The sequence below is a fragment of the Neolamprologus multifasciatus genome, chromosome 23, assembly GCF_963576455.1.
Source record: "Neolamprologus multifasciatus chromosome 23, fNeoMul1.2, whole genome shotgun sequence".
Classification (NCBI taxonomy): domain Eukaryota; kingdom Metazoa; phylum Chordata; class Actinopteri; order Cichliformes; family Cichlidae; genus Neolamprologus; species Neolamprologus multifasciatus.
This window is the reverse complement of record NC_140460.1, coordinates 6,642,844-6,656,017: the sequence shown is the minus strand read 5'-3', so window position 1 is coordinate 6,656,017 and position 13,174 is coordinate 6,642,844. Positions and strand designations below refer to the sequence as shown.

Here is a 13,174-nt window from a genome sequence, read left to right as displayed (position 1 = left end):
AAGAAAGTTTAAAGAAGCTAGCACTGAACCACAACCAGCAACGACTCCAACCCAAAGGCTTTAAAATTATGATTAAAATATTTTCTTTAAACATAATCACATTAGTCCAGATGTTACCACATAACTTTATTTAACAGTTGAGGTAGTGTGAATACAATCTGTCAGTGATAGTGTCGATAATACAAGTTCATAATAAAAAAGCAAGTGTATGTAGAAAATCAATTTTTTTTCTGGCATTGTGCATTTCATTACAAGCATTGGTATGAAAAATAAAAACACTCACACGATTACAGTTATTAAGATCACCCTTTCACCACCTATTTTTCTGGCTTGCCTGCATCCCTTTGAAATGTGACCTCTTAAAAAGTTGTACTTTAACCTCCTAAGACCTGAACACTTATGTGGCGTGCATTTTGAATTTCTCTTTGCTATTTGGGCTGACTGGGACCTGATGAATGTAAAAACAAAGAACTATCTGATTTGATTTGTTTTTTACCTTATTTTTGTTTCTGAGACAAATGAGATCCACATAAGAAGACATTCATTTTAGATTTCAATAGAACAGTGGCAGTATATTGTCCTCGTAAGTGGGTATCTGGCCCTTGTAGAGCAACATTTAGTATTTTGGTCGAGACAAACCAAAAGGTGATGTCCACATATGTGGACACCAGGTCCTAGGAGGTTTATATTGTAAACCTTTATACTTTTACTTGTTGAATACAGTAGACTGAATGGTGAGAAGAAGAAAAAAGCAAAATTTTAAGATACTCATGCTGTGAGGTGAAATTATTTAGCAGGTATAGATAATGTGATGGAAAACAAATGTTTTCAGTTTGTCATAGCTGGTGGTTTAACGCGGTACAGCACAGAGGCGGTAAGGTTTGGGACAGCGTGTGCCTCCCAACTGGAACTCCAGACTGGGCTGCTCTCCAGCAGGTGGTGAAAGAGAAAACCTCTGAAGGAGGGAGGTGAAAAACAAAAACAACTCCATCCTGGCCAGCTGTTCTCCAAGACACACACGCTTACCTGAGAATAAACAATAAGACATGAGTTTTATTATAAAATTTTTAAGATATTCACTATATCGCAGAGTTTACTACGCTTCTGCAACAAACTAAGGATGCATGCCATTTGGCTAAAACAGTACAAGAGGCTTTAATGTACAACAAACCTGCAGAAAAGGGAAGGAAAGCATCTCTCTTGTGAAATTTACCATCCTGGTCCAGAAAGTGTTCGGGGTTGAAAGAGTGTGGAGTTTCCCACATTGACTCATCATGTAGGACCGAGTCAAGTGTAGCCAGGATTATGGTGCCCTGAAGAAGTATGACACAAAAAACTGAGATGCTAAAATTGTAAAATAATCAAAAGTGTAATAAATAAAAAATAATAATAAAATCAAAAGAAAGAAAAATATCAGATATTTAAACTAATAAAATTTATCAGGACAACACCATGTTTACCACTGTGTACTATATTATCTTTTTACTCATTTTTTTTACTCATTTGCAAACCGAGAAGACCTGCTGCTGGACTTTTTTGGAGAAAATGTCGAATCCTTTCTTATATAGGAATTTAGCTGTTAGGCAGTCTTGAGTTTTATTTGTTATATATTTTTTTAGTTTCATGACTCTTCTACTATCCCACCTTTTTAGGACATGTTTCTGTAATCAGATTCAAAATAAGCTGATAGTTTTTAAGAAATAGTAAAATATCTCAATTTAAACATCTGACATGTTTTCTAATATATTTCTGTTACATGTTGGTTTATAAACCTTACAAATCACTGCATTCTGTTCTTATTTAAATCTCACACAATATCCCATTTCCATATATTTTAGCCAATAACTACAGTTAATAATAAATGCATCTGATTTATCAGGAATTTAGATCATTTTCTGAACAATATTCGAAAGACTCACTCACCTACAGGTTCAAGCTCACATAAACACATGATTTCTGTCTTCCCATACAATACTTGAAACACTAGTGTGAACTAGAGTGAACAGCTACTTAATTAAAGTTAGAACTCCATAATGTTTGCATCATCAAGTATCAACAACAGTCCCAAATGGACAAATAACAAAGCTGAGGTCTTAGAGCAAGTGTAGGATTTCCTGAATACTTAGAAAGGACGTGATAATCACCTTGTTTCAACAGTTTGTCTGTTTGTTTGTTTCTTTATTTTTGGTTTTATTTTGTGTATTGTGAAATTTTTTGTTTTTTATGTTGGGGGGGGGGGTTGGGTTGGTTCCTGGAGGTTTAAAATGCTAAGCCAGAAAGTCTGACTTGGAAAAAAAGAGGCACTAAAATTGTTAGTGGATTGTGTACCTTTGGGATTGTGTACTTATCAATTGCAGTGTCCTTGCTTGCACTGCGGGCCACATTGAAGGGGATAATGTTGCCCATTCTCTGGATCTCATGGATGACCGCATCAGTATAGGGCATGTTTTCTTTGTCAGCCATAGACGGCTGTCTGGATGAACCAATCACAGCATCGATCTCAGCCTGGACTCTCTCTGTGGAGTGAAAACAGGAAACAAGTTTAAAAATAAAGCTTAAGATGAAAATAAACTAAAAAACCAAAACTAAACTGAAAGGAGTGAGACTTAAAAATAAATAAATTAAAAGCCATAATAACTGAGTGCTGTCTGCTGCACAGATAACTGGGGAGAAAATTCTCATTCCACCTACAATCAATATGTGATAGCAAGATGGTTACACAGTATGCAGGATGTGGATATTATGCACACCTTGTATGTCAGGGTAGAAGATCATGTAAAGTAGTCCCCAGTGTAAAGTAGTGGTTGTAGTTTCGCTTCCAGCAAAAAACAGGTCCATAGTGCATGCACTTAAACTGCTGTGATCAAAAACTGAATCACTGCCCTCCTTCTAGCAGAGACAGGAATAAATGACTGTTGACATATTTCATTTGAAGTGCAAAAAGAAAACACAGCACACCACTTACCTCTCCCATTTCTATGAGAAAGGCATCGATGTAATCTCTCGGTGATGCTGGGTTAAAGTTTTCCACGTGTTCTCTGATTTTTGTTTTTATGAAATCAGTTATGTGTCGTTTTAAAGTTAGTATCTTCTGATGAGGTCCAGGCAGCCACTTCACCAGCCAGGGCATTGTGTTGTACATCTACAGAACAGGAAGACAGTTACCAAATCATATGATGGTCTGGAAACAACTGTGACATTTCTACCTGTGTATTTCTCTATGGTACTCAAAGGACCCTGAATTAACATGTGTTGGGGAATTCCACAGATCCAAAGATATTGATGGAAGTCTAACGTCCAGGGAAAAATGAAATCTTTTAAACCTTATTTTAGAGCAAAGTCAACAAACCATTTCAGTTTGGTGATTCTATACACTCAGTTTATGTTTCAGTGACCACTGAAATTAAAGCTTAATCTAGATAATTATTAATACACTTTCCAATTATGGATGTTCAGTAAAAAAAAACATTTTTAGATCAATACATTTGAATTTAATAAGGTGATGTTTGTTACTTAACTAAATATGACATATGTATTCAGGACATGTTGTGATATAATAAGATTAATAAATGTTGTTGCCTTTTTAAAGGAGGTTACCTGTGCCACTGTGGTTCCCTGTAAATGTACTATCTTGGTAAAGTTATTAAGAATAGACTGATACTGCTCATCAGTGTACTCAAATCGATCCCCAAATACCAAACAGCAGATGATGTTTGACATGGAGTTGTTTAACAGTGGCTGGGCATTAACAGGCTTTCCTGTAGAATAAAGAGACAATGAGAATACGAGGCAGTAAAAGGCTTGTTGAGTAATGATGTTTGTGCAATTTCTAAGTGTGTGTTTGCGTGTGCCTTGATGATCCGCAAAGGCCTCTGTGAGATACTGGCACTCCTGCTGGATGGAAAACTCCAGGGTCTTCTTGCCCAGACCAAAGTTTCTGAGTGTATGAAGAGTAAATCTCCTCTGCTGCTTCCACTGATACCCATTTGACATCACAAGACCTTTGGACACACACACACACACACACACTGATGCTGCTGGTCTAATTACTGCTAATGAGATTCTTTTGGGGAAACAAAGGAAAAGAAAAAAAACACCATTATTCCCAAATAAGTCTTCAAATATGGGTACTGCAGGACGATCTGTGAAATCTTCTCCTTGTTGGACCACCGCTTCTCTCAAAAGCTTGTAGCCATTAAGCACCACAACTCTTCCACCAAAGAGTCGAAGGCTGAAAATTTTTCCATATTTCTCTGCAAACTGAACACAGAGAGTGGACAGGTGTGTTTGTGAGGATGACAACTGTGTTTTTATACATCACTTTGCATTTAAACATTCGTTTTTATTAATCTCTGACTCTCTTGCACACTATGTTTTCGTACTGTTTCCATCCCCTCACCCCAAACCAGTCGCGGCAGATAGTTACCCGTCCCCGAGCCTGGTGCTGCTTGAGATTTCGTTCTGCTAAAATGCAGTTTGTTGCCATGTGCTTGATGGTTGCTGGGGTTTTCGCTGTATTATTGCGGGAGTTTACAATATCCTAATCACACTGAAAAGAAGTTTAAAAAAATGGTGGTAGATGTTGTTTATTTGATAATTTTTTTAACCCACTGCCAGGTGGTTGCTAGGCATTTATAATTCACCTTTTATGGATATAAATAACATGCTACAGTTCTGAAATGAAAATGAAATGATGCTTAAGGCTAAATCCAAGGTCATTTTTACATGCTGCTAGGTGATTGCCAACATGATAAATATGTAAATGGTCTCTATTTGTATAGTGCTTTTCTAGTCCCCAAGGACCCCAAAGCGCTTTACACAACCAGTCATCCACCCACACATTCACACACTGGTGATGGCAGCTACATTGTAGCCACAGCTGCCCTGGGGCGCACTGACAGAGGGGAGGCTGCCGGACACTGGCGCCACCGGGCCCTCTGACCACCACCAGTAGACAACGGGTGAAGTGTCTTGCCCAAGGACACAACGACCGAGACTGTCCAAGCCGGGGCTCAAACCGGCAACCTTCCGATTACAAGGCGAACTCCCAACTCTTGAGCCACAATCGCCCCATGTAGAAATATGTATATATGAAAATATATATATATGAAAATAATTACATATATAAATAATTACTTAAAGATCGAGTATCATCATTTAAAGAATTTATTAACTCATTCATTTTAAATTAATTTTTTGTATTAATTAATAATATTTTTATTATTTAAATATTTAACATTTTAATTCTTTAATGATACATTTAATTAAATATTTAATAATGTATTTATTGACACTCCAAGCCCTCCATACACTTACACACGCCATGCAGATTTAGAACTACACACTCATAGCACACTCATACCGCAGAGAAATGTGAGCACGTTTATAAAAGTGCAAAAATGTTTGTGTTTGATTGCAAAAGCAAAGCAGGAGTGACATTATTTCATTGTCGGTAATGTTATAAAACCAGCTGCATGAACTGCTGAATGAACAGTCTGACCTACAGAAGCACAAAGCTATTGCGAATCGAATAACAAAATATAACTTGCACATTTGATTAGTGTAACTTAAAGTGTATCAGTACAATTCAGTTGATGAGGCAGAGTGACTTTATTGGGCAGGCCTGGTGTCTTCATCTTAAACTCTAAACTTAGCATAAAATCTTTAAGTTTAATCCTCTAATGAAAACAATGAATGTGTATTTTAAAAGCGGTCAAACTAGAGTGTTACTTTAACCTGTCAGCAATTTGTTTAATATAACATATTATTCTTATGTATAGTGTCATACCTCTGCGAACTGCAGGTGAAGTCTGCTAGGTCTGATGCGATGAAGATCGCCGATGAAAGGAAGAGCCCAGGGTCCAGGAGGAAAATTTCTCGGCACTCTGTTCTTCAAAAAATCAGTCAGGAGCAGAAAAACACACAGGAATAAGAAAATGCTGCTGAAGTCTATCCACTCTAAGCCCAGGACACTGTATAATGTCTCCATGTCTTCACTTGTTTGTGCTGACCTGTAGTTCGTTTACAGGTAACAATCAGTTGATCGATTTGTTAACTTGTAGCGTTCCTCGAGCTTTGGTTTCTTTTCACAAAGAGAAAAAGGAGAATCAAAATGCGTCATTACAAAACACGTGAGAACGTTTACTCCGCTTAATCGTCAGATGTGTCAGGGATGGGATAACACTCTTAACTGCGCCACCACAACAGATCTGAGGTTTGGTACCAAATGCATGCGGTAAGCATGCAGCTGGGGCATGCTAGGTTGTGAAAACAGTGCTCAGTGCTCTCTTGTTGAACCTGCAGCTGCTGCAGAGGGGTCCAATGGCCAAAAAGCAATATAGTAACACAGATTTCTCTTTGAAAAGCACATATTAGCATAGTAAAACCTTCACTGGCTGTAATGGTGGTTTAAGCAGATCCCTTAGTTTCTGTAGATGTTCATAGAACTTGATTTTTTCTCAACAGAGACTTCAGAAGTTGAACTTCAGAACCTGTAATCTGCTGAATGCACTCTCCCAGTTTAGGGGTTGAAGCCTCCAATGCACCCATTCAACCTCTCAACCTGCTCCAGTTGTACCTCAGTCCTCTTAATCTCACAATTTTACTGTCACCAATCTGAAACTTGTTGTTTTCAACCAATTTTGGAGGTGTGTCCCATTGTGTGTCTGTACAAAGAACAGGCAGATTCCACACAAAAGCTCCAGCCAGCAATGCGGTTCACATCCAGCCTATAATTATCCTTTGTTTATAATCTTAAGATTGCTGAATTATTGGTCACTAGAAGTATTTGGGTGGTAATAGTGCTTTCACTTAGGGATTTAAATATTTGCCTCTCCATGGTTACTTTAGATGTGGTGACATTCTCTCACTGGTTATTTGATATCATGCACATGTGAAGATAAAGAACACCTCAGAATTTGCTTTGTGTGCAAAGGCAAAGGTTTGATTTACACCCAAGAAAAGTTCTTTATTTCTTCACATGCCAGAATGTGGTGTTTTATTCATGAAGACAACAAGTGACTCTGAAAGCCTTTAAATAAAGAGTAAAGTTTTTATTGAAACTGAAGTGTCCAGATTACATCATGCATTCTCAAACTGATAAACAGCACTGAAATGAACCGCACTCCCACCTGTTAAAGCTCAGTCTGAAACTATATTGTGACCTTAAACACAAATCCTAATGACAGTGTGATTTATTTAAGCAGTGTGATTTATATGAGCACAATGAGTTTGGTAGGCCTGACAAATTTAATGTGCACTGGAAAAGACTTTAAGAAAGTTGGAAGAGAATGTATTTACTGCATATTTGAAAACAGTCCTTTAATACAGAGAGGACAAAAAAATCACAACTGGCATTATTCTAAAATTGTAATATAGGAGATCATCATTCATTACAACAAATGTAATAGAATAGAATAGATTAGCTGGAAGACAGTGTAATAATAATGGAAGACAGTGATTAGTTGTGATTCATTGTGCTGAGAAAGGTATGCCCTCGGTTTACAAGAACTGGTGGTTTAACGTGGCACGGCACAGAGGCGGTAAGGTTTGGGACTGCGAGTGCCTCCTAACTTGAACTCCAGACTGGGCTGCTCTCCAGCAGGTGCAGAGAATGAAAACCTCTGAAGGAGGGAAGTAAAAAACAAGAATAACTCCATCCTGGCCAGCTGTTCTCCAAGACATGAGCGCTTGCCTGAGTACACAATGAGACACAAGTTTTATTCACACAATTTAGAAGTTAATCACTTTGATCACAGATTATTGCTGCAGCTCTGGAACTTAACAGAGATACCATTAAGAGACCGATCCCCTACCAAAGACATACTACTTTAGTAATCTTGCCTCCTTAAAGCACTTGGCTTTAAACAGCCTTTAACTGGATTTTGAGGAACTGTAACAACTGACTAACCTGTAGAAAAAGGAAGGAAGGCCTCTCTCCTCCTGAATTTACCATCCTGGTCGAGAAAGTGTTGAGGGTTGAAGGAGTTTGGAGTTTCCCACATTGTCTCGTCATTTAAGACCGAGTGTAGAGCAGGTATGATCATTGTACCCTGAGAAAATACTGCCAGTTAGAAGCGTTATTTAAACATGTCTAGTGTTTGTTCTAATCAGCGTGTCATACGTGTTTCTGGTATTGCTGATTGTTCATGCATTTATTACTTCTACAATCATCTATTCATTATTAACAGGTTGCTCGAAATGCTCGCTGAAAAGCCTTCAGATGATCCAAAATGCTGCAGCAAGAGTACCGACAGGGACTAGAAAGAAAGAGCATATGTCATTCATATTAACTTCTATAAAACTTGTGGTTCCCAGTGCATTTTAAAGTAGAATAGGAGGCAGAGCCTTCAGCTTTCAGGCCCCTCTTCTGTTTCTCCCAGTTTGGATGTGGGAGGCAGACACCCTCTGTACTTTCAAGATTAAGCTTAAAACTTTCTTTTTTGATAAAACATATAGTTTCCATGATGCACTGAGTGGTTCTTCTTCACAACAAAATGTTATTGAGGACAACAAACTTTGAGAGTCCTGGCATTAGATGATAAAAGGACAACTTTGTCATTCAAAATGTATCTGAGAAAACAAAAAACACCAAAAAGTGCTATAAAAAAATTCCTCTTTGCAATTCCTTTATGTACCTTTGGGATTGTGTACTTATCCAATGTTGTGTCCTTGTTTGCAACATGGGCCACATTGAGGGGAATGATGTTTCCCATTCTCTGGATCTCATGGATGACCGCATCAGTATACGGCATGTTTTCTCTGTCAGTCATAGACGGCTGTCTGGATGAACCAATCACAGCATCGATCTCAGCCTGGACGTTTTCTGCACATAGTGAGAACATGAACTGGTGGCTGTTGTCACAATTTGGCACTAATAAAAGGAACCTGGATTAAAAAATAAAACTGAAATAAAATGAACAAAATTAACCAACACAAGAATGATCTGTGAGAAATCTGTTAGATTTGTATTGTTGGATTGCCATTTATGCCTAGAAATATATATTTATTAGGTTTAGGGAAGTCATTTATGGGGTCACACACACACACAGACATACTTACACAACGCACAGGCAAGGTACTCTTTGTGTGTATGTATACGTCATATGTTAATGAACCTATGTATATTCATGTAACCTAAATAAAAGAGCAGTGTTACGGGGGAACGGACGAGAGCAACTGGGGTCAAGCGAAGGAGCGGCGTTTGTCCAATTCTCTCCCGTGCACGAGAAACATAAAGAACTTTGCCTACTCGTGTCTTGCTTTGCTGTGTAGTTAAATTGTCTTGAACGTTCCAGCGAATAGGTTTAAGCTACAAACCTGTCAAAATCTCTGAAAAAAACTAATAGAAAGATGGTCACAAGTGTGTATTCAGAATCTATATTGTTCATACACACACCTTGAATGTCAGGGTAGTAGATCATGTATAGCAGTCCCCAGCGTAAAGTAGTTGTAGTGGTTTCAGTTCCAGCACCAAACAAGTCCAGGGTGCAAAAACACAAATTGCTGAGACTAAAACCAGAGTCTTCGTCCTCCTTCTATCAGAGTCACAAAATCCAGACGCAGGAAATAAAAGGCATGTTTTTTAGAAAGTTTAAATGAACAAGAACACATTTTGAAAACACTTACCTCCCCCATTTCTATGAGAAAAGCATCAATGTAGTCTCTTGGTGATGATGGGTTGAGGTTTTCTCTGTGTTCTTTGATCTTGACTTCTACAAAATCAATTATCTTTTGGATCAGAGTGAATATTTTTTGGTGAGGTCCAGGCAGCCACCTCATCAGCCAGGGTAATGTGTTGTAAAGCTACAGAACAGGAAGACAGTAGCAGTAATAGGTCAAATTTTGCAAAAGTAGGCAGTAATGAAAAGTAACCGAGTAAAATCATTTAAACACAATTTTGAAGCATACTTTAATAGTGATTAAAATCTCTTTTACACCACAGCAGATTTCATAAGTAACTTTCTTCCTCCACTGCAGTTAAATGAACACAACAGTAAAATATTTCAGGAAAGATAATCTGCGTTGAGATATCAGTCTGAGAGTCTGAGACGAGGCACAGCCCTGGTGGAGTCTAATGTGAACAATAGCTATGCTCCACTAACTGCTCCGTTTGCAAAAACAGCTTTCACTTGGGCTGCACAAAAAAGTTCAGTTAAAGTTTCTTATTTGTTATTTTTAAATCCTGAATCGAACAACACTAAGGTATGTGAAAGAGTTTCACCTGTGCCCACACGCCTCCCTCCAAGTACACTATCTCACTGAAGAGTTCCAGAATAGACTGAAACTGCTTGTCAGTGTACTCAAAACGATTCCCAAACACCAAACAGCAAATGATGTTGGACACAGCATTGTTTAACAGTGACTGGATATTAAAAGGTTTTCCTGAAAGAGCATATGTCCATTAGACAAAACATTAAAAGCAAACTCATAATTAATTTCGATTATGTAAAAAAAAATGTGTAGGTTTTGTGTGTGTGTCTGTGTGCCTTGATGATCTGCAAAACCCTCTGTGAGATACTGGCACTCCTGCTGGATGGATAACTCCAGGGTCTTCTTGCCCAGACCAAAGTTTCTGAGTGTGTGAAGAGCAAATCTCCTCTGTTGCTTCCACTGATACCCATTTGATATCACAAGACCTTTTGGAAAAACAAAACTGCATTAGGCCCAAAGTAACTTAAAAATAAGGTCATTAAAATACTGACCTACGTTTTAACATTGCTAAATAGTCAGATGATGCTGGTCCGGAAAATTATCACCTTTATTCCCAACCAATTCTTCAAACATTGGTAGGCTAGGGCGATCCATGAAGTCTTCTCCTCGTTGGATTAGGGCTTCTTTGACAAGCTTGTAGCCATTAATGATCACAGTTCTTTGACCAAAGAATCGAAGGCTGAATATGTTTCCATGTTTCTCTGCAAACTGAACATGAACAGAAGATTCTGTTCAGTGTTGGGTTGGGATCTGCCTCATTTGGCTGACCGCTTCATAATTTTGGCTATTTCCTCTTAAGAAAGCCAATATTAATACAGCTTCTTCTGAATAAAATACAGCTTCACATACAGCAACGTCCCTTTCTCTCAATAAATAACCAAAAAGACAAGATAACAAATACTTTATTCATACTATAGGTAGGCATTTTATATAAGAAAATATTTAAGACAATGTTAAACTCTGTGACTGTTCGGCTCTATTGCACATTTTAAAAGCAATTAACCTGCTTTATAAATGCACTGTCTGTTTGTTTATTACTTTCCAGCCCACTGGTAACTCATGATAATGGTTGCATTCTAGCTGTAGAATGCCCACACTAGGACAGAGTATTAGGGCGAGAAAAAAAAATACTGTTGATCATTTTGAGAATAAGATCAAAAATGTATTTTGAGAAAAAAGTCAAAATATTGTTCTTTGAAAAAAGGTGAAATTATGTTTCTGGGAAAAAAGTCAAAAAAGTCTATTTAGAGGAAAAAGTCAAAATGTAGAGATTACAGTAGTTGTTTCACGACAAACTGCCACGTTTGTTATACCCTCTGAGTTAGTGAAAGCATACTTCAGAATGAGTTTTTAGTAACATGAATATTAGGATCAACATATTAGGATGTTGAAAAGATGGTGCAGGAAGCTTCATCTGCTCAGATGGAAAACCACACAAACTTCAGACAGTTGGCCAGATTTGTACAAAATGAAATTGATATTTGTACGGTTATTGATAGTTACACTCTTGTCCATTATAGAGGTCATATGTCAGGATTCTGGCCTTCTACAAGTTCTTTTCATGCCCAGTTTTTGTAGAACAACCTCCTTCGAGGCATGCTCTGTGGAGGTTTTTAAAGCTAAGTTGAAGACCCACTTGTTCACCGCATCCTACGTGTCTTAATTCGGTAAAAATGACCACTTTTAAAGCCTGGGGCACGTTATTTTTATAACATGACATTTTATTAATAAAAATTAGTAGTAGTAGTAGTAGTAGTAGCAGTATGTATACCTCTGCAAACTGCAGATGAATTCTATCAGGTCTGATGCGATGAAGATTTCCAATGAAAGGCAGAGCCCTCGGTCCGGGAGGAAAGTTTTTTGGCACTCTGTTCTTCAAAAGTTCAGTCGTAAGCAGAAGAACAAACAAAAAGATTAAAATGCTCCTGCCGTCTATCCACTCTGAGCCAAGAAGGCTGTATAATGTCTCCATGGCTTCGCTTAGTTAGGCTGTCGCTTATTGAGATGGGCTATATCTGCAAATACGACGATGATTGTTTTATTACCAGAGGACGTGGAAAGACGCTTTCAAAATAAAAGCGCGTGGTTAAGACTTAACCAATGTAAAATTACACTACATCTCTAAGACACTCTGTTACACCTGTACCAGGTGGTTAAGAAAAATCGGAGTTGTAACAGTGTATGAAGTTAGGAAAATTTAGGGCTACGTTTAGGAGGAAACAGGTAACAGTGCTTGTTTCAGGTCTTAGACACACGGTGTGCTTTCAGTGTAGAGTTATTATTTTCGTACATTTATTAATTAAGAAAACACCTGAGAAATGAAACGTTTACCTTTTAGTTAAATTTAGAAAGATTATGGCTTTGTTTTTCACTGACAGTCTACTTTGTTTTTTTCTCAAAAAATTATGTAATATATTTATTAAATATTTCATTCACAAAGATCTCATTGTGATTTAAGCACGATCAGTTTTAGAGCAGTATATTTCAGACCTCTACTGGCCTGTATGGTTTACAGTAGTTGGTATTCTTCTTCTGTCGACCTTTGGGTTCTTGCCATAATTACATAACATATTCAGAGCCAAAGAAAACAACACACTCAGTGTGTGAAAAGTTTAAACCGCCCAGTAGGTTAAAGGCATTGGGTGCCAATGCCTTTAACCTACTGGGCGGTTAAGATAAGGTGCTTATCTTGAAACCCGAATCCTAATTTGGTTTGGAATGTGGGAAGAATAATGAGGAGAACTTTAAAGAAAAATAATTTCTTATACAGTTAACAAAAGATATCGGTGTGCCTTTTATTCGAATGGATCGCTTTTATCTATATACACTGTCTTAAAAGAATAGTGATTAATTGTTCAAAATGTATTTAAAAAAAGGGGGGGGGGGAAAGCAAGTTGAACTGAACAAGGGGAAGTTAAAGTAACAGAGTCGTTTGTTAGTCATTAAATGCTGCCCAATAATT

At 37.7% G+C, this 13,174-nt stretch overlaps 3 protein-coding genes across 10 annotated transcripts in view; 1 reads left to right on the top strand and 2 right to left on the bottom strand.

Moving 5' to 3' along the window:
• The window catches only part of LOC146490856 (cytochrome P450 2J2-like), a 69,141-nt gene that overhangs the window by 391 nt on the left and 55,576 nt on the right, over positions 1 to 13,174 (top strand). The gene's annotated exons all lie outside the window — the stretch shown is intronic.
• On the bottom strand, positions 88 to 6,916 carry LOC146490862 (cytochrome P450 2J2-like). 8 transcript variants are annotated; one of them, XM_085152330.1, is made up of 9 exons: positions 5,789 to 6,916; positions 4,098 to 4,260; positions 3,852 to 4,001; positions 3,598 to 3,758; positions 2,966 to 3,142; positions 2,751 to 2,886; positions 2,329 to 2,516; positions 1,172 to 1,313; positions 88 to 1,026 (listed from the first exon to the last, which is right to left on the bottom strand). In XM_085152330.1, exons 1-9 carry the CDS (start codon positions 5,987 to 5,989, stop codon positions 851 to 853), a joined length of 1,494 nt encoding a protein of 497 aa, XP_085008456.1. In that variant the 5' UTR covers positions 5,990 to 6,916; the 3' UTR covers positions 88 to 850. The 8 variants fall into 8 exon arrangements, with proteins under 8 accessions (XP_085008456.1, XP_085008452.1, XP_085008458.1 ...); XM_085152332.1 differs by having other exon boundaries at positions 89 to 1,026; positions 2,751 to 2,889; positions 3,871 to 4,001; positions 4,124 to 4,260; XM_085152329.1 differs by having other exon boundaries at positions 90 to 1,026; positions 2,751 to 2,889.
• LOC146490861 (cytochrome P450 2J2-like) lies at positions 7,032 to 12,285 on the bottom strand. Its single transcript, XM_085152357.1, has 9 exons — positions 11,984 to 12,285; positions 10,758 to 10,920; positions 10,488 to 10,637; positions 10,223 to 10,383; positions 9,628 to 9,804; positions 9,398 to 9,536; positions 8,637 to 8,824; positions 7,910 to 8,051; positions 7,032 to 7,693 (listed from the first exon to the last, which is right to left on the bottom strand). The coding sequence occupies exons 1-9, from the start codon at positions 12,182 to 12,184 to the stop codon at positions 7,518 to 7,520; spliced, it is 1,497 nt and encodes a 498-aa protein (XP_085008483.1). The 5' UTR covers positions 12,185 to 12,285; the 3' UTR covers positions 7,032 to 7,517.